This window comes from Ambystoma mexicanum, chromosome 12 (assembly GCF_040938575.1).
Source record: "Ambystoma mexicanum isolate Mex_15411 chromosome 12, UKY_AmexF1_1, whole genome shotgun sequence".
Taxonomy (NCBI): Eukaryota; Metazoa; Chordata; class Amphibia; order Caudata; family Ambystomatidae; genus Ambystoma; species Ambystoma mexicanum.
In genome coordinates this window covers 1111578900-1111601737 of record NC_090936.1, presented here as the reverse complement: position 1 = coordinate 1111601737, position 22838 = coordinate 1111578900, and the positions used below count along the sequence as shown (strand labels likewise).

The following is a 22838-nucleotide window of genomic DNA, read 5'->3' as shown; positions in this document are numbered from 1 at the left end:
TGAATTCTGGTTCTCAACACATCTCGTGTCTGTCTCATTGCCAGCTTGGAAGTAGCTGGTTCTTCATCGTCTATTGAGTATGTTGAGAGATCACATAGGTCTATGGAGTCGCTTGCAGTGACGTCGATGGATGAATTTATTTCATCACGATTCCGTTTTGTCGTTGTTTTTGAACTAATGGCTGGACTCCGCATATGATCTTTGTTGCTGTTTGTCGTTCTTGGCTGTAGTGCGGTCGAACCAACTTTTGCAACTACTAGCCGTGGCGGTGGTGTCAAGTTTCTTATACATTTTTTTGCACCATTGGTACGGGGGCGTTTTGGGGCGGGTCCCTTGCTCATGGTATTCGCAACTTTCGGTTGTTTAGCCTTGGACAACGCTGACTTGGCCTTGGTAGAATTTATAGATTTGGCAGTCCCAAAGAATATGCCAAAGGATCCTTTTTGATCTGCTGTTAGCGCCTTATTTGTTTGTAATTTCTGAGAGGTAAGGTCTTCATCTATAGTTGTCGCCTGAGGAAATGTGCTCGGGGAAGCTGATTCAACTGATTCTTTATCTTGCCATGTCAGTTTGAGATGTTGAGCTCAAGGCCTTTACCTTCTCAATGCCATTCGTATTGGTGGTTTGATCTGTCTTGAGTTTGCATTGATTTTATTTTCATCTACAAGCTCAATAGCGATGTTTGGGACTTTTAAACAGTTTGTCTCGTTCGCTGCTATACACTCTTTAGTGCGCGCTATTTGAACATTGGCTGGATTGGTTCCAGGGGAGTCATTACTCGAATGCTGACAAGTACAATCCTTGCTTCCTTCGAATCCAACAGGCCGTACGGCAACGTTGTGTCTTATCCACCTTGTGCATTCGACTATGGCCTCAGCAAGGTCAACTTTCTCATGGGCTTCACGTTTAGTTATTTCGTTCAAACGGGCGTGCCACTGACATGAGGCTGCGGCTTCTGAGTTCAATCAAACGCTTAATTGCTCACTAAGTATTTCAAGGGCAGTTAATTTCCCATTCATTGTAGCTAGAATAGAGTTCTGATCCCGCACCGTCTCATTTAGTGACTCATATAGCTTCATGAATGGCATCAGCGCTATGGACGTGGCAGCAAGCACCTTGTTGTGAATCTGTATTCCTGCGGCAATAGATATGTTCCCTTTTGGAATTTAAGGTCTCTTCATGTTTCTTGTGTGAACTTGGCTGTGTTGGTCTGTGTCCTAACAGCTCTTCGCCCGACAAGGAATTAACTTCATCTATATGCACACAGTCAGAAGTTGATTTACGGGATACAGTTGTATGACGGTCTTCTGATTAGATTAGATTGATGGGTCTCACAGTTGTTAGTCATTTAGAGAATTTGCTTTATTATTGGCGAGATTAGGTTCTTTCACCAGAGTGCTCACTTTGCGAGCCAGTGCAATTTTCTTTTCGTAATTGGTAGTAAAGCTGGCATTCAAGCGTTCACGCATTAACATGAAGTCAGCTTTTAAACGTTCAGTCAGCCGTGCTTCGCGTGCAACAAAATCTAGGTTCAAGACAGAGCCCGTGTTGTTCATTTGACCAGATATAAATGCAGACTCCTCTTCATTCGTTTCCCTAGGTTTGTCTGACTTCCATGAGTCATTATCAGTGACTCGACCAGCCTTCGTGGTCCTTTCCTTCGATTTCTGGCAGTTCTGCTGAGCGTCGGCCTCCGTGCCTGTCTGCGCCTTGTTAATAATATCGGCTGCCCTGCGGCACTCCACGGCACTCGGGCACTTGGGCTCTCCGGTTGGTCCTGATGAACCCTCCGATGCTGTTACTGATCCAAGAGGAGACACTGAACCAACCAGGGACTCAGATGGCTTTAATGTTCCAACAGACAGTGACCTCATCGCCAACAGATCAGCATCGGTTATGTCGAACAAAAAGGTTGTTTCCGACGCGTCTATATAGACGGTCTGCGGCGGCGGTGTACGAGTGGGTTTGTGAACATCATGTGAAACATCAAGGGGAGTGGGCGTTCAGGCCTTTGTCACCGGCTGTTCAAGTCCACTGTTTGGGAGAGTAAGCGTTGTGCCCTGATTTTGTAGGCGTTCTATGCCAATGGGCGGAGACATAGTTTCTTGGGCTATCTGTGACACTTCGGCCACTGCCGCCTCCCTCTCCCTTACGGCGTTTGTGTTCGGCACGGGCATCAGAGATGATCTGCCCTCAATGACTGAGTCTGTATATGTATCTGTGTCGGTGCTGGTGCAGCCACATGGTTCACTTAAAACAACCGTGTCAGACATTTTGCCGCCAGTTCTTGTGTCTAACAACTTGAGTTCGGCAGGGGCATGGTTATAGCCACAGTCACATTTGGTGAAGAATGAGTCTCGCTTACCTTGGATTTTGCAGATTGAGTCTGCAGCCGCCACATCTTCAGCAGACGGTTGCGAGTGTGTGGTCCAACTCCAGACAAGGTTGCTTCTAGGTCATTCGGTAGCAGCTCGGTCAAGGGGTCCTCGCGCCTACTGGAGCGTGCTGGGCGGACTGGGTTGACTGAACTCAACACCGAACTCCGCTCCGTGCCAGAAGTTCACTTTTAAAGGTTGTCCCTTGAATTAAAGAGGCAGTAGCAGGCTCAACGTTGCTGCAGCTCCTCAATAGAAACAGGTCTGCACAGTAGCATCTGCTGGGTTGACTGAACTCAACACCGAACTCCGCGCCGTTCCCCCATATTTAACAAACCACATTTCACACCAGGGAGGGGAGGTAGGGGATTCCATAACTGGAAAGAGGGAGGGTGCCACAAAATTTGAGACTTGTTCGAGGGAAATTAAATCAAATCCTTCAATCAATGTAAAGAGGACTACTTTGGGCTGGAGGAGAGGGAAAGCTATAGTTACATCCAACTATGGCACTGTGTGATGCAAGGCCCGGTGAGGGAAGGAGCCACCAGGGCATTGACCTACTTTGAAAGGTACCTAACGAAAGAGACGGGGAACTCTCATGTGGTGGGGGCAATCTATTCACTAGCCAAGCAAGGGGAGGGGCCTGGGGTAGGAAGATACATGAGCAAATGGGAGGACTCAACAGCACAAACAATTGGGGAGGAAGACTGGCACCAGCTATGGAGACACATCCCAAAATGATCTCTCCAAACCCAGGAAATGTGGATGAAACTGATGGTGTAGTGCATTTGACCCAGTTGAGACTGAATAAGAGCTATGAAGCAGTCTCGTGGATGTGCTGGAGGGAATGAGGAAGGGAAGGCACTTCGAGCCATGTTTGGCGGGAATGCCCACAGATTGAGAAGTTCTGGCCACAATTTACGATGCTCTGGAGAAGACTCTGGAGATAACAGTAAAGAGAAACAAAGTACTGGTGCTGCTGGGGATGGGGGCTAGCTTGGAGGACTTACCCACAAGAGCTGAAAGGAAGGTGTATGTTATAATGCTGCTGGCTGGGGCACTCATCCTGGCGCAGAAGTGGAAATCTCACTGGAAGATCACTGTCTCCAGAGCCCTGGTTCTCTCTAAGCTGGACTATTGTAACGGCCTCTATCTAAATCTGCCTGCCTCTACTCTCCGCTCTCTGCAACTTATCCAGAACAGGACTGCGAGACTTGTCCTTGGCCTCAAGCCCAGGGATCGTATCTCTCCAGGACTGAAATCTCTGCACTGGCTCCCAGTGGCTGCGAGGATTAAGTTCAAAACCCTCTGCATTGTCCACAAGGCCTTCTGGGGCCTGAGGCTGAAATACCTTCAACTCTCTCTTCCTACATATCTTCCTTCTCGACCTCTTCGCTCTTCCGGCTCCAACTCCCTCAGGGTCAGTCGCTTCTCCAAGCAACGAGGTGGTGGTAGATCTCTCTCTGCGGCAGGGGCCTCCCTCTGGAACAGCCTTCCTGCCTCCCTGAAACTTGAGGAGAACCATCTCCGGTTCCGGAAGCACCTCAAAACCTTCCTCATTGCTTCTGCTTTCACTTCCCCTCTCCCCTGTTGATTTTCCTGACAGATACTGCACTGGATACCTGGCCTCCCTTCTGATCTTGGGCCCAGGCCCGCCAGTTGCCCACTTGCACTGCCTCCCTGGCAACCCCTGCACCTGGGGACTGTTTTCTGTATCCTTACAGTCCCCCTACCAGCACTTATGTTCTGCACTTACCATACACTTGCCACTTGCTGGCCGTTTTTATTTATCTGATTTATTGTACTATCCCTTGTACTGCACTTCCCCCCCTCTCCCTTCCCTCTCGCACTTTTCCCTTTCCCCCTTCCCATGCACTTGCGCGATCTGAATGACACCTGGCCTAGTAGGATCGTTGTCTGTCTTCCCTTTGTTCCCCCTCCCTTGCCTCGTCGCGCCTTGAAACACTTGTGTATCGGCGTGTTATAAATACCATATCATATATCATATCGAGCGATCCGCCCAGGAAACATGAATGGTTGGTGAAGATGTGGAACTTTGCGGGACTCAAATGGGTGACTTACTCGCTACAATGGGATCACCAGGGCTTCCTGGCAGACTGGTCAAGGGTGCTGGGTTACCTCCAACAGGTGGCAAGAATGGCATGGTGTCTGAGGAGAATGAGACTAATGGGCTTAGTCTAAGGACCAAGGGAAATAAGCAATGGGTCGTCAGCTGAGAATCCTAGCTGGAGAAGGAGAAAAAGACAAGAAGCCGACTTTGGCCGAACTCAGGGGGGTGGGGTGGAGAGGAAGGGGGGGGGGTATATTGGTATTGCAAAAAAGGGTAACGGGCGCCCCTCTCTTGAAAGAACAAGGCATGATAACCTGTTCATTTGTTATTAACCACATTGAGAGTTCCCAGCCATTGCTTTTTGCTCACTGTACCTTTCACAGATGGGAAATATCCATTTGCATATCAGTCTTTGTCCCGCCCACAAGGGCAGTCCAGCACCGAAATGCTATGGCAATTCCTCTCTGAACAAGAGTACCATCAGCAACCCCATACACGTGTTTCAGCCTTGTTGGGCATCATCAGTGAGGTGAAGCTGAGCCTCTCTAAGTACAGTGAGCAGGGAGCCCGTCTGGTTGCCCCCAGGTAACCTAGGGTGACCAACCCCAAGTTCCTTTCAAAAATACAAAAAAAGGGTAGCAGGCGGACCGCTCTCGAAAGAACAAGGCATGATAACCTGTTCAGTGGTTATTAACCACATTGAGAGTTCGCAGCCATTGTTTTTTGCTCAGAGAGGAATTGCCATAGCATTTCGGTGCTGGACTGCCCGTGTGGGCGGTACAAAGACTGATATGCAAATGGATATTTCCCATCTGTGAAAGGTACAGTGAGCAAAAAGCAGATGGCTGCAAACTCTCAATGTGGTTAATAACCACTGAACAGGTTATCATGCCTTGTTCTTCTGAGAGAGGGGCGCTTGCTACCTTTGTTGAGTATATTGGTATTGTTCTTGTTGGAAATTCAATAAAAATTCACTTTAAAAAATGTTAGCATAGGGGAGATCTGCAGACTGATGCATGTTTTGAGTTGGTTCTCTGTAGCGAAAATGTTGCTTGAGATTTACATTTGGGATGCTGCCGAGTGTGTTTTCGGCATTGTTTGTTTTGAAACTAGGTTGACCTTTTGCTGGTGTGAACTGTAGAACAGCTCTTCGTTTAGGACTGCTTGCATTCTGAGATGAATTAAATCCAACATGAGGTGTAAACCATTGTCACTTCATATATCCAAGCTATTTCAGTTGTTTCAGAATTCAGCGTATTGCAGTAGCAGCTTCTGCTGATAATTTGTAGTCTAATTTGTTTTGGTGTTCTACTGGGAGGAGCAGTAGTCAGTTTAAAGTTACACCTCCTGTGTTGTAGGCAGCTAAACCTGTGGGGGCTGTTATAACAGATGAAAGGTTGTTTTTTGTTAAGTCTTGCAGAAATTTGCAGAAATTTGCTGATTATGTTAATTAAGAATGTTTTACCAGAACCAGCTTCACCAATTACATACAGGAGGAAAGGTTTATCATTTTTTACAGCTACAAGTTTTAGTTTCATATTTAAAAACATGTTCAATTTCTTCAGTAACTTCTAGATAAAAGGTGAGTTGTTCATCATTTAGCTGTGATTTCAGCACTGACAAGTCTTCTTTCGATTATTTAGATTAATACATGGTATTCTCTACCCCAGTCATGGCTATTTCTGCTTAATGTAAAATGAGTGGTTGTCCTAGTGGTGCTTGGCTTCCTGTAAGGTTGACTGCCCTCAGGAGTGACTTTATCTAGTACAGCTTCACTTGTCTTCCTCTTTTTGGCGTACGTTGTCCAACATTTCTTTCTATTGTTTGAAATTGACATTTGTTAGACTTTCATTTGCTTTGAATGCAGCTTCAAATGAGTCATGTTCACCTAAAAATTCTACTTGCATTAGGGCCATGTAATAACGTTCTCTATGTTGCAGAGATTTAAATGATAACTTTATAAGATTAATTGGGCTGGGCTTGGTAAGTTTCACTAGCCTGCCTTCACAAGTTGAGACTGAATATTTGCCAGTTGTCTCATCTGGTGTGATATTGTTTTTGTAGGAGTAGTTTTGGGCTATGTCGTACAGGCACGTTTTCCAAAGCAATACTTTTTTTGGGGATAATATCTGTGAAAGAAGTTGTTTTTTTAAAATGTCCTGGCTGTTGGGATCATTTGTGGCTATTGTTTCCATTTGTTGGTAGGATTTTAGCACTTTTTTTTTTTTTCGGGATGAAGCTGGAACAAGGTCTAGCCAGACAATGTGTTCAGATTTGCCAGATAAGGCTGTACCTGTTTAATGGTCTGCAGCTTCGTAGCACCCGCATTCTATATGGGATGGCATTTTGATACCATAGCTGTACAATTTTTGTGACCGTATTTTGTCATATGATATGTCACCCAGAGGTTTTTTTGCTCTGTTTTCTTAGCTTTGGCTGTGACATACCTTGCAACTGCAGTGGAATTGTCTGCAATATATTGTATGTCTATATTTGCATTCCACAAGCGGGCAATGATTGAATTGTAATCATTGGCTTACTTGGATGATTCGTCCCTTTTAATGTTGTATTAAAATTTAGGGGATTTGCCTTTTACACTGCGTCTAACAGAAGACATCAAGCTATTTACTTGTCCTTTTTTGCAAACTGGTCTAGGGAAACCAAAGCGACATTTGGTATAGTATTTACCTTTGTTTTTATATCTACGTCGGCAGTATTTGCCACACCTATGTTTTTGGAAGTGGAAGATTTGTGTACCTACGGCACTGTGTGTGGTTTCGGGAGGGATGTTGCAGTTAATGTATTTTTCAATAAACTGTAAAACAGTGGTATCAATGTCATGGCCAAATTTGGGAGCATATTTTATCCACAAAAATATGTGGATGTGTGGCGCTCCTCTGGACTGATATTCTTTTCTCCAAAAGAAGTGTTGCACTTCTCCAAGCGGAGGGGTGGTTTTATTGGGATAGTGAAAGTACCTCGATGCATGGACATGGTCAAGTGAAAAGAGTTCTCCTGGTGTTTTTATATCTATGCCCTCTTTATTTTGGTTTGCAGTGCGTAAGAAGTTGTGCAAAGCATCCCATGCGTGCTTTGCACAATTTAAAGTAAGAAACCACGTGGGTGGGTTCCTCAGCATACAACGTACAACAGCGTGATATCTTTTGAAGCAGTTGGGTAGCAAACATGTTTAAAAAACTAGAGCATGTTTTTAATGTTTGCGCAACTCCAGAACCATAGAGTTGCTAATTCACTTTCGAACAGGAGGTGGAAAATGTATTCTACATTTTGTCTGAATCTGGGTCTTCAGAATACATACTCCTCCCTTACACTGACAAGACAAATCAAAGCCATCTCATCCGCCACTTCTTACACATGTAAGCTCATCAATGCCAGTAGACCTCACCTCTCGAACTGCACGACCCTAGCCAGAGCATTAGTGCTCTCTAAAGTCGATTATTGTAACGCTCTTTACCTGGGCACCAGCCAAAAGAACATCAACAAGCTCCAAGTTATACACAATAACGCACTAAGAGCAGCTATGAACTTACCCAAACGCGAGCACATCTCCGACACCAGACGCTCCTGTCAATGGCTATCCATACCACAAAGAATCGAATATAAAACACTCTCCCTCACACACAAATGCTTATCCAACCAAGCACCTAAATACCTCTCAGACAATTTCACACACCAATCCCCATCTCCTCCAACGATATCAGCCCAAACACATTGTTTAAATATCCCCAGATTTAAGCTCCAAAAAGCAGGCGGCACAAGCTTCCCTGTGCTTGCCGCCAAACTCTAGCATTCACTACCAGCCGATCTCAGAGCTGAACCATCCATTCACCATTTTAGACACAACGCCAAAACTTGGCTTTTGGCCAAAGAAGCCTAATACGCCATCCTATCACCTCAGTGATGTATATATTGCCTGTATAATCTGTATAATTACAAATCTGTAAATACGTTTATAATGTGTATAATCCCAGTAACTGTCAATATAATGTCTATACCATGCTTGCAATTTTTTGGCTACTCTGTAACCATGCCAAGCGCCTGGATGCCCCTGGGCCAGGTGGCGCTATATAAATAATAAACTAAACTATACATTCATAAAGAGTTATATTCCGATGCACTAATTTGAGTGGATCTTTTATCAGATCTTCCTCTGTTTCCTGTAGGAAAGAGTATAGGAAAAGAATGTGCTTCTACACTTTTCTCCCATATGCTCATTGGGGATCCTTTGGTTTGACGCATTTGATATGTTTCCAATGCATCTTCAATGGTGTCTTTGGAGTGTAGTGGGTGAATTGTATCCTGGTCTAAAATGTTGGCTACAGTATCAGGATCTACACTGTCAAATTGGCCAGTTGTTGGTGAATCTTGAATTATTTGGATGGTTTCGCTTAAGTTTTCTTCTATTTTTATATCTTTGTAGTATTCATTGTTTTCTTTCAGATATTTTACGGTTGTCTAACTTTGTTTAAATCGACTAGTTGTTGTCAAATAGTTTTGTCTTTTGTTGGTACACTAATAACTAGTACAATCAAAGATCGATCTATTGGCCGGTGTACTCCTAGAGTTTCTACTTTTTCTTTGAGATCTAATGGCAAATATACTGCTTTGCCACGGATACCTTCTAGTAACTCAGATGGTGGCAATTTGGCCGTTTTCGGTTGAAGGCGTATTATAGCTTAAAATGAGTGTTTGGATTATAATGCTCTCATGCAGGTTAAGTTGTTGGAGAGCCTTTGGAAATGGGAATATTTCGAAGTTATTAGTGATGGCACGTGATGGCATTTGGTTATTGTCAAGATATGTACTGCAATACGTGCAAACTATTGAGGGGTCAGTTATTTTGTATTTATTTTCTGCTGTTATATATATAAAGCTAATTTGAACCATTGGAATTCCTAGTCTATTTTGTAGGTCAAATCTACTATTTTTGTGCTCCTTTTTTAAAAATGTTTTGCGACAACAGACCCATTCTTGGCCTGGTATTTCAGCAGATATGTTTTGAAACGTAGCCATTTCTTTTTTGTATGCGTTTGTTAGGAGGTTGGTGTTTTTGAGGTTTTCGCTTGACATTGTGATTGAAAAATTGTCGCAAAGATTTAAAGGATTGTTGGCGTACATTACACATTGAGCTGCTTGTCCGTTTGTACAGTGGATGGTTTGTTTGGGGCGAGTTGTAGGGGAAGTTTATTCTATAAGGGTTTCTTTAGCCATAATGGTGTCTCCTACCATTTCATACCTAGTCTATGGCAATTGTTTTTTTTTGTTCTTGTTTATTAGCCTATGCATTGAAATATGGTTCTGTGCTGCTTGTGTGAATCCATTCACCTTCACAGAAGTTTGAAAAGGTATCTATATTGACATTGCGCATGTTTACTTTTCGTAATTTATTGATCAATTTAGTTGGTGGTTTCATTCTGTTTAAAAACAATATGGAAACTTAGAGAGTAGTTCTCTTTAGTAGAAATGCCATGTCAATTAGTGATTCAATGATTATGATTAGTCTTCTGCAGTCGTTTTCAGCTGTTTCTATAAGATTTTGAAGATCTCAACGGTGGAACATTGTTTGTAAAATTAATTTTGGGAATGCTTTACTTTGGCTACGTTTGCTTTGGTAGATATAGGGTTAGGTTCATTAGTAGGTTTGCTTTTGTTTGTACATCTTTTTTTACTTTTAGTTTTTGCAAGAGGGGCCTTTTTTTAGTGGTGGCTGGTTTAATTTTGTTGAGTGAGGTTACTAGCTGTTTTGTTTTTATGTTTTCTATAAATTGTTTGAGGTGGATGACTATATGGCTTGCTTTTAGTCTTATCTGCTTTTTAGTAGGCATTTTGTTTTGTCTGTTGGGGAAAAAAAAGTTTGGTTTTGAAAGATGTGGAATGCATTTGGATGTATTGTGCATGGGTATGTGGGTGTGATTGTAGAGATGATTAGAGTATTTTGTGATTGTGTAGTGGGGTTGTAGGTGTGGTTGGGAAGTTTGTAAGAGTAAGCGTTTTCAGGTGTGATAGGATTGGTCTACTGTAACGCTCACCTGGTATCCATGGGGATGTCACTCAGCCTGTTCTGACCTCTTACGACCTTGAACCCTTCCCTGGAGGCTATTCGACTGGAGACTGGGCCTGAAACACAGGATTGGTAGAGTTTAACTCCCGATTGTCTCTGTGTGCTTCCCCGGTCCAACCCTTCCCTTTGATCCACAGCTCACCTTGTTTTCTTGGATAGTGTGCTCTCCATCCTGCTTTCAGCGCAGGGGCGCGTTGATTGATACAGGCTCGTTGCTGCCTAGTTACTTCACTGGCAAGAGTCCGACAGGTAAGTATGAGTCTTTTGAACAGTTCTCTAACTTCGTTCCTTTCCTTCCTTTGATGATGGTCAGCGTCCGGGCATGGCGGCGTGCTGCTGAGATGAGTAGCGGTGAAGGTGAGTGAGAGCGCGATGCACCCCTTTCGTATTTCCATTGAACTGAGTTATTTTTCTGTGTCTTTTAGGTGCCGCGACGTTTTCAGCGTGGATGCCGGTATGAAGAACAAATGCGGTGGGTAAGCGTGGTATGTGGCACCTCTAGATGTTTCCACGCTAACCTGGAGTGTCTTTTCCCTCTTGCAGATGGATGAGAAGTTCCGGAGACAGAGATCCCCCCAGTATTTAACAATAAGCAAAGATTTGCATAATGCTTACTAATGCCTTTTTTCTGTTCTTTTCCCTTTTCCTTATGAAGCGGCGTGCCGGGATGGGAATGACACCGCCGAAGATGCCCGCAGAACAGAAGGAGCGATGAATGATGGGCAGAAGCGCTACAAGGTAAGGCTGTTCCTAACGGTGTTCTTGTTCTTGCAGGAGCTGAGTGCAGAAGAAAGATGCAGGCCTACTGGAGACCGATCCGAACACGATGAGTGTCACGCTGCAGGTGCAGAAAACGCAAAGCATGTTTCTCAGCCTGGGTGTGGCTTAAATAGTCTCTGGGTATCCCAGGTGTCTCTGGGCTGAACCACACCCAAAAGACTAGACCGCACATGCAGTTCTGGGAACCGAAATATGTGGGGGCATCCATCTTGTCCCCATCAACTCACTACAAGTCCAATCCCCAATGTTATCCTATGGGAGTGAGTGAGTCTGGTGCCACAAGCACCAAGTCTGACTCCAAGTGGGTCTTTGGAGGGATGGAGAGGCCTTTGAGGGCCATGTAGGTGATCGTGGCCTGGCTCCAGCCTGACATCTTGGAAGTCTGGGGACATGAGGGGCAGGAATCATGACCTCTACTGAGTAAGGGAGTGGTGCTGTGATTACATAAGTAGGGACATTATGATGTTCTGAGGAAAACAGTGGGTGTTATAATTGTGGTGTTTGGATGGGAATAGAAAGAGTTTGAATGTTGCAATATAATGAGTAAGAGTGAAATTAATGTGGATTTGAAGAGAATACTCGAGGCTAATATATAGTGAAAGTACATTGTTACAATTATAGACGTATATATGCTATATTAATGTACTTAGGATGTGAAGAGTGTTCTTTTTTCGGTAGCTGTCTTCAGGAATCTAATTCTTTGTTGTAATTGTAAAAGAAAGTTAGTGGGTATATGTGGTAATGCTGCAGTACTTTTAGTAAGAGAGGTTGTTATTTATGAAGCTAGGAGGAATTGTTGAGAAAGAGGTAATACAGTTGTGGTATGGATGGTGTACTAAAGTATATCAACTATGTTGTTTCAACGATCGGAGTATGAGTAGTTCTGTTTGGGACATTAGAAGGAAAAAGGCAAAAATGGGTGTGAGAAAAAGGTGCATGTCTAGTTATTTTTGTGCAGTTGATTTTAATGAAAAGTGCTGTGTTTGTGGTGCAATGTATTTGTAATGTGTTGCAGTGTTTTTTTTAAGAATAGGGAAATTGTGGCCTAGTGGTAATGCAATAGTGGATTGTTGTTGCAGTAGTGTTTGGTGTCTCATAGTACAGATTGGGAACGTAGAGTACTTTATATGTAAGGTGAAGTGTTGTGCTGTGTGAGCAGGTGGAGAATGGTGGCAGAATAAGGGATGTAATGATGGAGGTTTGAGAGTGTGACATTTATATGGAATGATAAATGGAAAATGATGAGCATTTAAAAATGTTAGTTATTAGAGCATTTTCATGAACGGTAAAAAAATGCATATCTGCAGTTATAGCAGCATTGTGTACATTTTTTGTAAAAGAAAAGTAGATGGAAAGGATGTGTAGAATATGAAGTGGAACTTGGTGTGTGGAAGTTTAATATGGTGGCAGTGCATGCATACTTGCCAACATGATCCATTGTAATATGTAGGTGCTTATCAATTGTTTTTTCTTTGCATTCTGGGAGTTGTAGTTTCACTTTTTCCATTAAGAAACTTGGACTGCAAGTGCCAGAATGCAGAAAGAAAAATAGGAGTAGAGATGCACCTATAGATTGGAACGGTCATGTTAGCAGGTATGCATGTACTACGAAGAGATTAAACTTCCAAGCACTTAAGTGGGACTTACAATTGTTGTACAAATCTTTCATCAGCTTTTTGATTCTTTTACAAAGTTTACACACAGTGCTGCTATAAATGCATACATGCATTTCTTAACGTTAATGAAAATGCTCCTAAAAAGGAATATTTTTAAACACACCGTATTTTCCATGTTCTATTGCATATACGGCACACATTCAAATCTTCCAGTCCAATGCTGTTTTTTGTTGCATTCTGGGACTTGTAGTCTGAGTTGTGTAATGGGAAAAGTGGAATTACAAGTCACAGAATGCAAAGAAAAAAACAAAACTTGATAAGCACCTATATATTGGAAAGGGTCATGTTGGCAAGTATGCATGCACTGCCAACATATTAAACTTCCACACACCAAGTGCCATTTAAAAATGTTGTACACATCTCGTCAAACTGCTTTTCCTTTCTTTTAGAAAAATGGTACACACATTGCTGCTATAAATGTACATGTGCATTTTTTTACTTTCATGAAAATGTTTTAAAAAAGAATTTCTTTTTAGCACACAGCATTTTAAGTAACTGCCACTTGATGCGACCAGGTGCTGAATGCTGCAATGCATGGCATTTGATAGTGGTTCCAAAAGAGAATATGCTTATTGAGAAGCTTATTACAGGGTTCGTGGCAGGAACCCTGTATATTATTTTGTGATTATTTTTTAATCTATTGTGAATTTATTTTTAAAAAAACGTATGCACATTACATTCAAAAATTTTCACAACTGAAACAACCAAAAGAATAAATATGTAACATACAAATGATAATCTGTTAAGAGATAAAAAAATTTAAACTAACAGCAGAATATACATATTAATTATTTGAAAAGATCATATAGAAAGAAATACTAATATTACGATACTCTGTATATTCAAAAAAATGTATTCAATTTCCGCAAAACTTCGTTCCATATATAGAAAGCAGCAGCCATAAATACAGTGGAATGGGCACTATGTATGGCGTTCCAAAACTGGTCCGTTTCTATAGACTCCATGTGAGTAGTCAAGGAGGTGTAACCTTTCGCATAAGGAACAGCAAAATTGGGCCAACCAGTAAGAAGGTCCTGAATGGTTTCAATTTTATTGCTACAACAACAACAACATAGTCTCTCATCATGAGGGATCCCAGACAATTGGCCCATAAGTTCCCTGGTGAGAAAGATGTTGAGCCTCATATAAAGAATGAATCTCCTCAGTTGACTAGTACAGGGTTTAACTAGGTAAGAACAAGGAGTACTAAGGCAGTATCCCTGGCTAGCAAATGAAGAGTAACTTCTTTTGTTATACAAGTTGCTGATGTTTAAGCCAGCATCCCAAGCAGCCATTCTAACTTTCAATTTACTTGTGGCATTAGGATAAGCAATCAGCTCTTCCAAAGTCAGAGATAAATCAGCCAAATGTGCCCTGGTGTTTTCCCGAAGATCCTTCATGAAGGGGGTTAGAGATGTACCGGTCGTAGTGTTTTGCAATCAGTCCCAACAAGCTGTTGGCATCCAAATTGGGTGAATGAAGGGATAAAACAAATGTACAGTGCTGGAATAACCAGTGTGATCTTAAAGAATATAGGCCATGCTTCATCCTTAGGGCCTCAACCGGGACCGAGTAAGGGACAGGCAGGATGTAACGTGAGATCTTTCCCTCCACCAGTTCCAGCAATTTCATTTTTGATTCCAGCAAATAAATTGTGCCCTAAAGAATATCCGGTCCTGTGCTATTTCGGTAAGCAGTGATCAGTCCCTCAATATTGAAACCACCCTTATGGTTAATAAACTTCCTTAAAACTCACTGTAGAGGGGTTCCGACCGCACCCCACCACAACTGAGTATAGATAACATGACAGGCTGATCAATGGTTCTAGTATTGCAGAAATTAGAATGTCTTTTTAAAGATAAAAAAAGTGCTTGTGGGCCGCGCATATTTTTGGGTCAGAATGGCCAGGAAGTGAAGGGTATCTCAAATATTACACGCATATCATCAATATGTAAAAATATATTCTGGAAACTGGATAGAAAATTGGATATGCTTAAAATTAAATATTGGCTCACTGTTTGGTATTTTGTCCGAACAGAATGATATGTTTTCAAATGGATGCCAAACACAAAATTGCATTGTAAGGACAGGTTTCAAAAAGTCCTGAATCATGCTTGCACAGTAAAAGGTCTTTGGCAGTATCTCGCTGTGAAATAATTGAGTCTGGAGACTAAATTTGAAACTTGGCCGGGAAAAGCAGACATGATTGATGGTAAATCAGATAAAAGCAAGGAAGTTACCAATTAGTACAGATCAGCAGAATTACTTTGCAGCAAACAAAATTAGCTTATTGGGTTTTCCACAGTATAGGCTGCCAACTAAATTTGCCAGGACCTCGAGAAATTGATGAGAATTGTTTTTGCCAGGAGTTAAAGGATGTGTAATTATGTTCGGCTGGGTCTAAAATAAGCTCATCAGTCTAGGTGTCAGCAAGTGGTTTCCAATAATTAGCTCATTTGGGCTTTATGAGTGACAGATAAGCCGGGTGGCTTATGATAGGCAGTGAGGGTATGGTGGAAAGCACTTTTAGCCTCAGCTACAGTGTTGTAGTGTTTCTTCGGACCGTAAGTAGGATACACTTTCTTTGTACCAAGCTACAAACTTTTCTCCCTCCTAAGATAAGCCTGGCTGCTCTGTCTACACTACCAAATACTCAGGTGGTACAGCCGTATACTAAGAGTGGAGTTTTGTACTGTCCCAGTTGTATGGTTTTACTAAGCCCTCGGTTTGACTTCAGAAAAACTGTCCTAACACACTGTATGGAATTTCTTTACAGCAGTCGGTGGAAAGGCTCCCAGCAAACGTTTCTCCCTAGCTTCTTGTGGCTGTGTGGATTTGGTGCATTTTTCAAGACACCAGATGAAGAATGGTTGTCGTCCGAGCGATTCATCTCATTATCTCGGTCCAGCACTCTGGTGAGGGGACTTCATGGAGTGAAGTCTTGCCTTTGGAGGTCTGGAATGAGTCCACCAAAGTTGCAGAGAGATTCTCTCTTCGGAAGACGATGCACAGCGCTTAGCCTTGAGGTCCCAGGACATTGGCGGTTTGCAGCCAAGGAATGTCACAGCTCATTGTGGGATGTCTGCAAATACGATTGGACACACCATTTCAAGGGTCGGAGTCGTCATCTGCGGGACTCCTCCATCGCATGGAAGAAAGGATCAGCACAGGTAGCAGTTACTTAGCAGGCATCTCCGGTCGCTCGAAATAGCTACAGGTGTCTTCTCTTCTTCCTCATCGGATTTGGCTCCAGTGGTCTACTTGTCTTCAGTCTCAGGATCCAAGCCAATCAGCACTCATGCTACGTTCAAACTTTGGTGGGTGGCTGTCTTTTCAGGAAAGCCAGCCTCCCAGTTGGAACTGGTTCCAGGCAGGCAGGCCAGAAGACAAAGGACTGAGAAGTTTCGAACTTCTCCCTCATTTCCTGATTTCCTGTCTTCACAGACACTCTCGAGCCTTAGCAGGCTTCACCAAGGTTTCCCTCCGAAAACAATTGTCAAACGAGGACCTCCCCCACCCAGCACGGCAGAAGAAGGACCAAGAAAGGACAAGCATTGAAGAAATGCCAAAAAAGAATACAGCCACCCTTTTCGGTCACTGGTGACCCTTCTGTGCATTACTGCAGCTGTGAACACAGCCTGCGGGGCAAGATCGCACAAAAGTCGATAACGCATCTACTACCACTAGCCTTTCAGGTATGCTTTTCACTGTAACGGAAATGTTACAGGAGCAGTGATAAAGGGGCTAGAGTGTAACCCCTCAGCACTCCACATACAGTGGGGTATGCTGATCTCACAGTGGGAATCGTAGAAAGAATAAAATGTATCCCTCTACCCTTGGGAACATTAGTTCACACAAGGAAAATGTGAGAAAATGAAAAGGGAAGCCCAAGGGGCTCTCCAGCAACACTGCGGAGAAAATGCTGTGTTCTGCTGCAACAGTAAAATGTATAAAGTATGACTCCAACACAAATGACTCCCATAGATAGAGTAAAGGAAAGGGTTCCCACTCACTCAGGAACATGGACAAAAGAATACACAAGTCTAGAAGCTGGGAGTCTCACAGGAGACGGGGATATGGCATGAATATTAATATCTAACCTTGTCACCAAAATCTCCACCGTTCACTCTGACAGACCGACCAGAGCGGCAATATCACACCACCCTACCACACCAAAATTCAAAAGAGCCAAAGCAGGGGGCCGAAGCTTCCTGGTCATGGCGACACAACAGTGGAACACCTTACCTCGGTTCCATGTGATACTTTCGCCGCAAAAATATTGCGATGCAAAAATATCGCCATATTTTTGAGGCAAAAATAACACATGGATCCTGCGGGGGACACCCCCGCATCATTTTTTTATGTGCGGGGGACACCCCCGCACCTAATATTTTCGCAACCAAAAATATCGCCTATGGCTGTTCCCGACGACCATATGTTCGGCGATATTTTTGCTGGCGAAAATATTACCTGATACCCTTACCTCTCGACATCAGATCTGAACCATCATACTCGGCCTTCCGCAAAAAACTAAAAACCTGGCTATTCAAACAGTCTTTGAAATGGTGCTACCTACTCCACGTACTATAGGCATATCTGAAAACTATCTGTAATGTATGCCACATTATATGTCTTATCTGTAACCAGCGCCCAGATACCCCCGGGTTCCGTGCGCTCTATAAATGGAAAATAAATAACTTAACGCCCTCTAGTCTCTCTCATGCCCTCCTTGGTCTTTTCCTTTCTTTCTTAGCAACTTAAACCTTTCTACTTCTTGGGCTTTCTCTTCCTCTTTGTTGGGGTATCTTATACCCTTTTGCTTTACTTGATATCCCCCCGGCGGGGGCTGTTCCTCTGGTTTTTGCTTCAAGTGTCTTTTGGGTTTTATAACTGGTGCTTGGGCTGAACTCAACATTTTTATCAAAGTCTCATCAAACAATGCCAGTATTCATTATAATTTCCATGAACCAACTCTCTTGGTCTCTCCCAATACAGGGTTTCCTGCTTTCTTCAGGTTTCAGCTTCAATATTGCTGTTCCTGCAGTAAAGTTCACACAGTCCGTGCTACCTCCCCCTTGTCAGAATCACACAGGTTCCTTCAGTTCGTGTGGGTTGATTCACAGGGATCAATGTTGGGACACATTTGCTTTGGTTATTCTATGCTTCTTGTTTCTCCCTTCTCTTCCCTACTCACCCTCCTCTTTCTGTTAGCTTGCAGCATTCAACACAGCTTTGCTGACAGGAGAGTTTGTTCCTCCAACTTGTTCGGATCTCAGCATTGTTAGTCAGGTCCCCGGCCCAGTATGATCTTTTTGTGGTGGATACACCACTCTGGGTGTTCCTGTGGTTCACATATCTACAGTGCATGCTTGACTGTATGTGATACCGGGCCTCCGGTGTCCTTGCCTGACGTTCTCTTCCTCGCAGGTTGCTGCTTGGTCTGCGATTCCACACTGTTCCGCCCCTCCAACACATGCCTACGTCAGAGGGCTTGCCCTGTGTATGCTTCTTCCTGTCTTTCCATGATTCGCTTGTTCTTTTTACAGTCTGTTCTTTATTCCACACTGTGTTGCATCTCTTCAGGTGGTGTATTCTGTCCAGCATTACCTGAAGCCAATAGAAGGGAAACCATGTTACTGGTATTTACATGCAGTCCCATATATGTAGATAGTTTTTCTGCCATAAGAAGTTCCTTATGGGAATGGGAATCCTTGACCCTTAGAGGTTAGTCACTCTCATTGAGGTCCCACTTGCCCAGAACTCTAGGTACGGTCTTGCGGAGTGCACCTCCCTAGCCTCAAAGGGAGAGGAGGCAAATACTCTTGCTTCATCACAGTACCCAATAGTATATTTTGAGAAGAAAAGTGGAAAATCATGGGACACATCTGTCAAGTTTACTTTTTGGCACTTCTAGTTAATTGTTCAGGCACATCCTAATTTGAGACAAGGAATATTTTATTTAAGACTAGCAGAGGTATCTAGGGGACTGTTGGAATAACACAATAAAAGGCACAGTATTTATTTTCCCTGTTTGCTATTATATTTGCATATTCATTAGACTTGGAAAATGTTTTCATTCCCGTTGTGGTGTACAGCTTCTATTGGAAGCCAGAAAACTCATAGGTGTATCTTAATCTTGTTGTTTGCTTCTGAGACATCCTTAGTGAATAATAATGTAACCCTAACTATAGAGGAGCACCTCCCATCTGAGGGAAGTGGAGCGCTGTTACTGCTTTGTCAAGGACATCATTGTTTCTGGCAGAGGACTGTTTGAACGTTGCCACGATTTGAATCAGATCGTTCGACCCTCTGATGTATATGGTGTTGTCGTATGCAGAGTGGGTGCTATGCAAACGGCCACCTTCCACTTTCCTCAGATTTTAGACCAAACACAATATTTACTGTCAATAGTCGCCCAGTTACCATTCTAAAGTATATTTGCTGACCTAATTATGGGGAATTTGTTCAATGCAACGTATCGGCCCTCTTGCAGCCTCTTATGACCTCTATGCAAAAAAAGAGGTTACATTTATATGTTCTAATGCGTTTTCCAAATTTCTCTGTTGCAGGATTCAATTCAAAAGTGGCTATCACATTATTTATCCATTGAGACTTAAACATTCGAGTGGGCAGCGTATAATGTATGTTCTGTTAATGTGTTTTTTTTTTTTATTTTGTCAGGGAAAAAAGTTCGGATTTTGAATGGAGGTTATCGGGGACATGAGGGCATCTTGGATTCGATCAACGAAAAGAGCTTCTCTGCCATAATAGTCATTGACTCTGTAAGTATGCTTTCAGTTGCTTGGCTTAAATGTTCCAATGGTCTTTGTAGAAAAAACGTTTTTAATTGAATCGCTGCAATTTTTCTGATGGTATTTGTAAGAATGAAGTATGACTCGACTAATGGCACAACATTTTCTGGTGCTCATTTATACTGTCTTTTTCCATGTCAAGTATCCTTTTGTGCCTTTATACATTGCATTGTTAACTGTGATGTTTTTGTTGATGTTTTTATTAAGATACCCGTTGTGGGTTGGGTAGACCCCATAGCATAATGGTACCGCTAAAAGGCTATTGCAATAACAGGTGGTCTTTCCTTTTCTCTTTCCCTGGAAAGGCGCAGGCTATAGTGTACAATAGAAGAGGGAGAAGACAGCAGTCATTGACTAATTGTTTAACAAGCGGGTGCTACATTTCAGCACTGGAGCAGCTATTGCTTTTCCCAATAAAAGTTAAGATAAACTTCTGAGCTCAATATCTTATTACTAAGGAAGAGAAACCAAGGCAGTCATGTTGGTCTTAAACTTGTCAATAATGTACCATGAATATCCCTTTATTATGTCAATTGGCTTAGTTTTAAATCACTTAGGATGAAGTTTCCAAGGCAATGACATGAATATAACAGTGCAAAGATGGGGAAGGTCATTAAATGGATTCAAAACTAATTCTGCTCCTATATTTCCAGGGGCCTTTAAAAGGACGAAAACTTGAAGGAATACAGTATGAAGACATCTCCAAACTTGCCTGAGATTTGAATTGTGTGGAGCCCTTGCTGGGTGGCCCTTATAAAAACATACACCTCAGTGCTGTTAAGAAGTCAGAAGACTCTACTATGTCAGGGTTTTTAATTCCATCTGGTATACATTTTTAATGAAAAAACAGACTAAATATTTAAATACTATCACAATGCAAATGGCTTTGGAAAGCAGTTCCAAATTAATTCTGCATTAAAGTTGTATATTTCTACTTAATTTTCTTTACTCTGGTATGTCTTCATTGTCTAACAATGTTCGCTAGAAACCTGATTCTCGAAGTCAGCCATTTAATTTCTTACAGGCCATTGCCCTGTTGGCTACGCATCCAGTCAATTATAAACACAATTGGAGTCTCTAGAATGATTGCATTTTATTTATCTGACTGATGGCCAACATTTCGGTAGCATGAATCGGTTTTAGAGGCTTATGCTGTGCATTAGTTGCTATGTAATCTTCAGTCCAGTGTATTCATGTATTTACTTGGCGTTTAAAATGAAAATTGGCATGGGCCGATCAGCAACAGGATACTTTGCCATCACAGAGGAAGTGGTTGGAGGACCAAGATGTAACCTGGCTAGGATTCTTTTAGATTTGACTTAAGACAGGTTGTATCTAATGCAATTATATGCTTTTGTAAATTGGCCAATTCCTGTGTCTTTAATGTTCAGGGTTTATGGACAAAACACATAAGAGTTTCCTGGGTCTCATAACCAACTCCTACGAATTTAGCAATGATGATTGTGTAATACATTTCTTCCAACGGATCTTGGTGACACCATCTGTGAGAAGGTTAGGCGGTCCCCTTCCAAAACTATAAAGACACAGGATGTTGGGTAGCATATGTCATGTCATGAAAGTCTCTATACCTATGGCTTCGATCGTCACAAATGACTCCACCAAACTAGAAGAAGTGGATGATGTAATTTGAATGCTACCAAATGCTGAGTACTTAAAACAATTTAATGTGGAGAAAGAAAACTGGACCCCAGGAGCCCAGAGCAACAATGTCTACAGAGGAGGTTCTCATGGTGAAGAATGCCAATCCACCCCCTATCAGTTATGGCCCACAAGACATCTCCTATTTAAACCTCTTTATATGGGGGAGGGAAACTACTGCTAAAAGCAATGGATAATAGCCTTAAGGGTAGGGATGTCCATATTGAAACACAAAATGGTTAGGATTAAGGCCCTGATTCAGAGTGTTTTCCAATGGAGTTTTGCCATTATAAAACACTTCTGTGAATTAAGCTTTAAGCCTCAAAACGGCATCACTTGCTTAGACAGAGGAGATCATACCTGCAATGGAACCTCGAAGTGCAAAATATAAACTGGCTACCTCAGTACCAAAATATGATTCTGTGGCATAAGCTCCGAAATACACAACCCTGAAAAATGATGGTGCGTCAAACAACTCACTTTAAACATGTAGCTAAAATGCCACATGCTGAAAATTATGTTTCAAAGACTTGCCTCCAAAAGGCATACCTCTCAGACATGGTGCCGAATGTTTTGGAGTCAAAAGACATGACACTGAAGTGATGACCACTGAAATGCACAGCACCCAAAGACATGGCACATAGTATGATTCATATGCTGAAAACGTCAGGTACTTTTTGTATGCAGGATTTGGGTGTAGATGTCATACACCAGAAATAACCACAATTGAATGGGGGCCCTGATTTCGAGTCCATATTAAACATTTACCAGCATGATATTAAAATTAAAGAAATAACGATTGTCAAAGTTTTGCTTCGATATTGAAATAAAATAGTCAGAAGTGGAGGCCAAAGGGTAATAGTGGCCTTAAGCCAAACAAATCAGATGGCCTATAAAGAAACTAATACCTCTAAGAGGAGAGAAGGGCCATGGGCGTATTTTAGATGTGCAGCAGAGCGTGGGGCGAAAAATGTGTATTGGTGTCACCTGAAGGAAGGTATAGTTCCTAATGACCCGAAAGCAGCATGCAGTTATACATAGAGCGAGCATTAACTTGGTCATCCTCCAGCTCTCAAGTTCATTTTAAAGATTTTTTTCGTAGAGAACCTAAATACTCCCCAAATGCAAATTCAATTGTGGCCCCTTTTAGCCCACAGTGGCAGAGCATACTTCCAACCAACACACAATCTGTTAAATCACAGCTGCAGAAGAAAATGCATATCTGGCAACAGGACCCAATTAGTTGGCACCCTGCTCCAGATTCTGTCATGTTCCCAGTGTGTGTAAAAAAAGAAAATGGTGCTCCAGCATCTACATCGGGATCACCTCCCAACAGAGAAGGCGAACAACGAAATGCAATTGGCAGGATTGTGGCCCCTGTGA

At 42.5% G+C, this 22838-nt stretch overlaps 1 protein-coding gene across 1 annotated transcript in view; it reads left to right on the top strand.

Moving 5' to 3' along the window:
• The window catches only part of KIN (Kin17 DNA and RNA binding protein), a 375593-nt gene extending 354858 nt beyond the window's left edge, over positions 1-20735 (top strand). The window contains exons 12-13 of the mRNA XM_069629676.1: positions 19666-19766; positions 20450-20735. Coding sequence (XP_069485777.1) covers positions 19666-19766; positions 20450-20512 — 164 coding nt within the window. The 3' untranslated portion in view covers positions 20513-20735. The remainder of the gene's footprint in view (positions 1-19665; positions 19767-20449) is intronic.
• The last annotated feature ends 2103 nt before the right edge of the window (positions 20736-22838 follow it).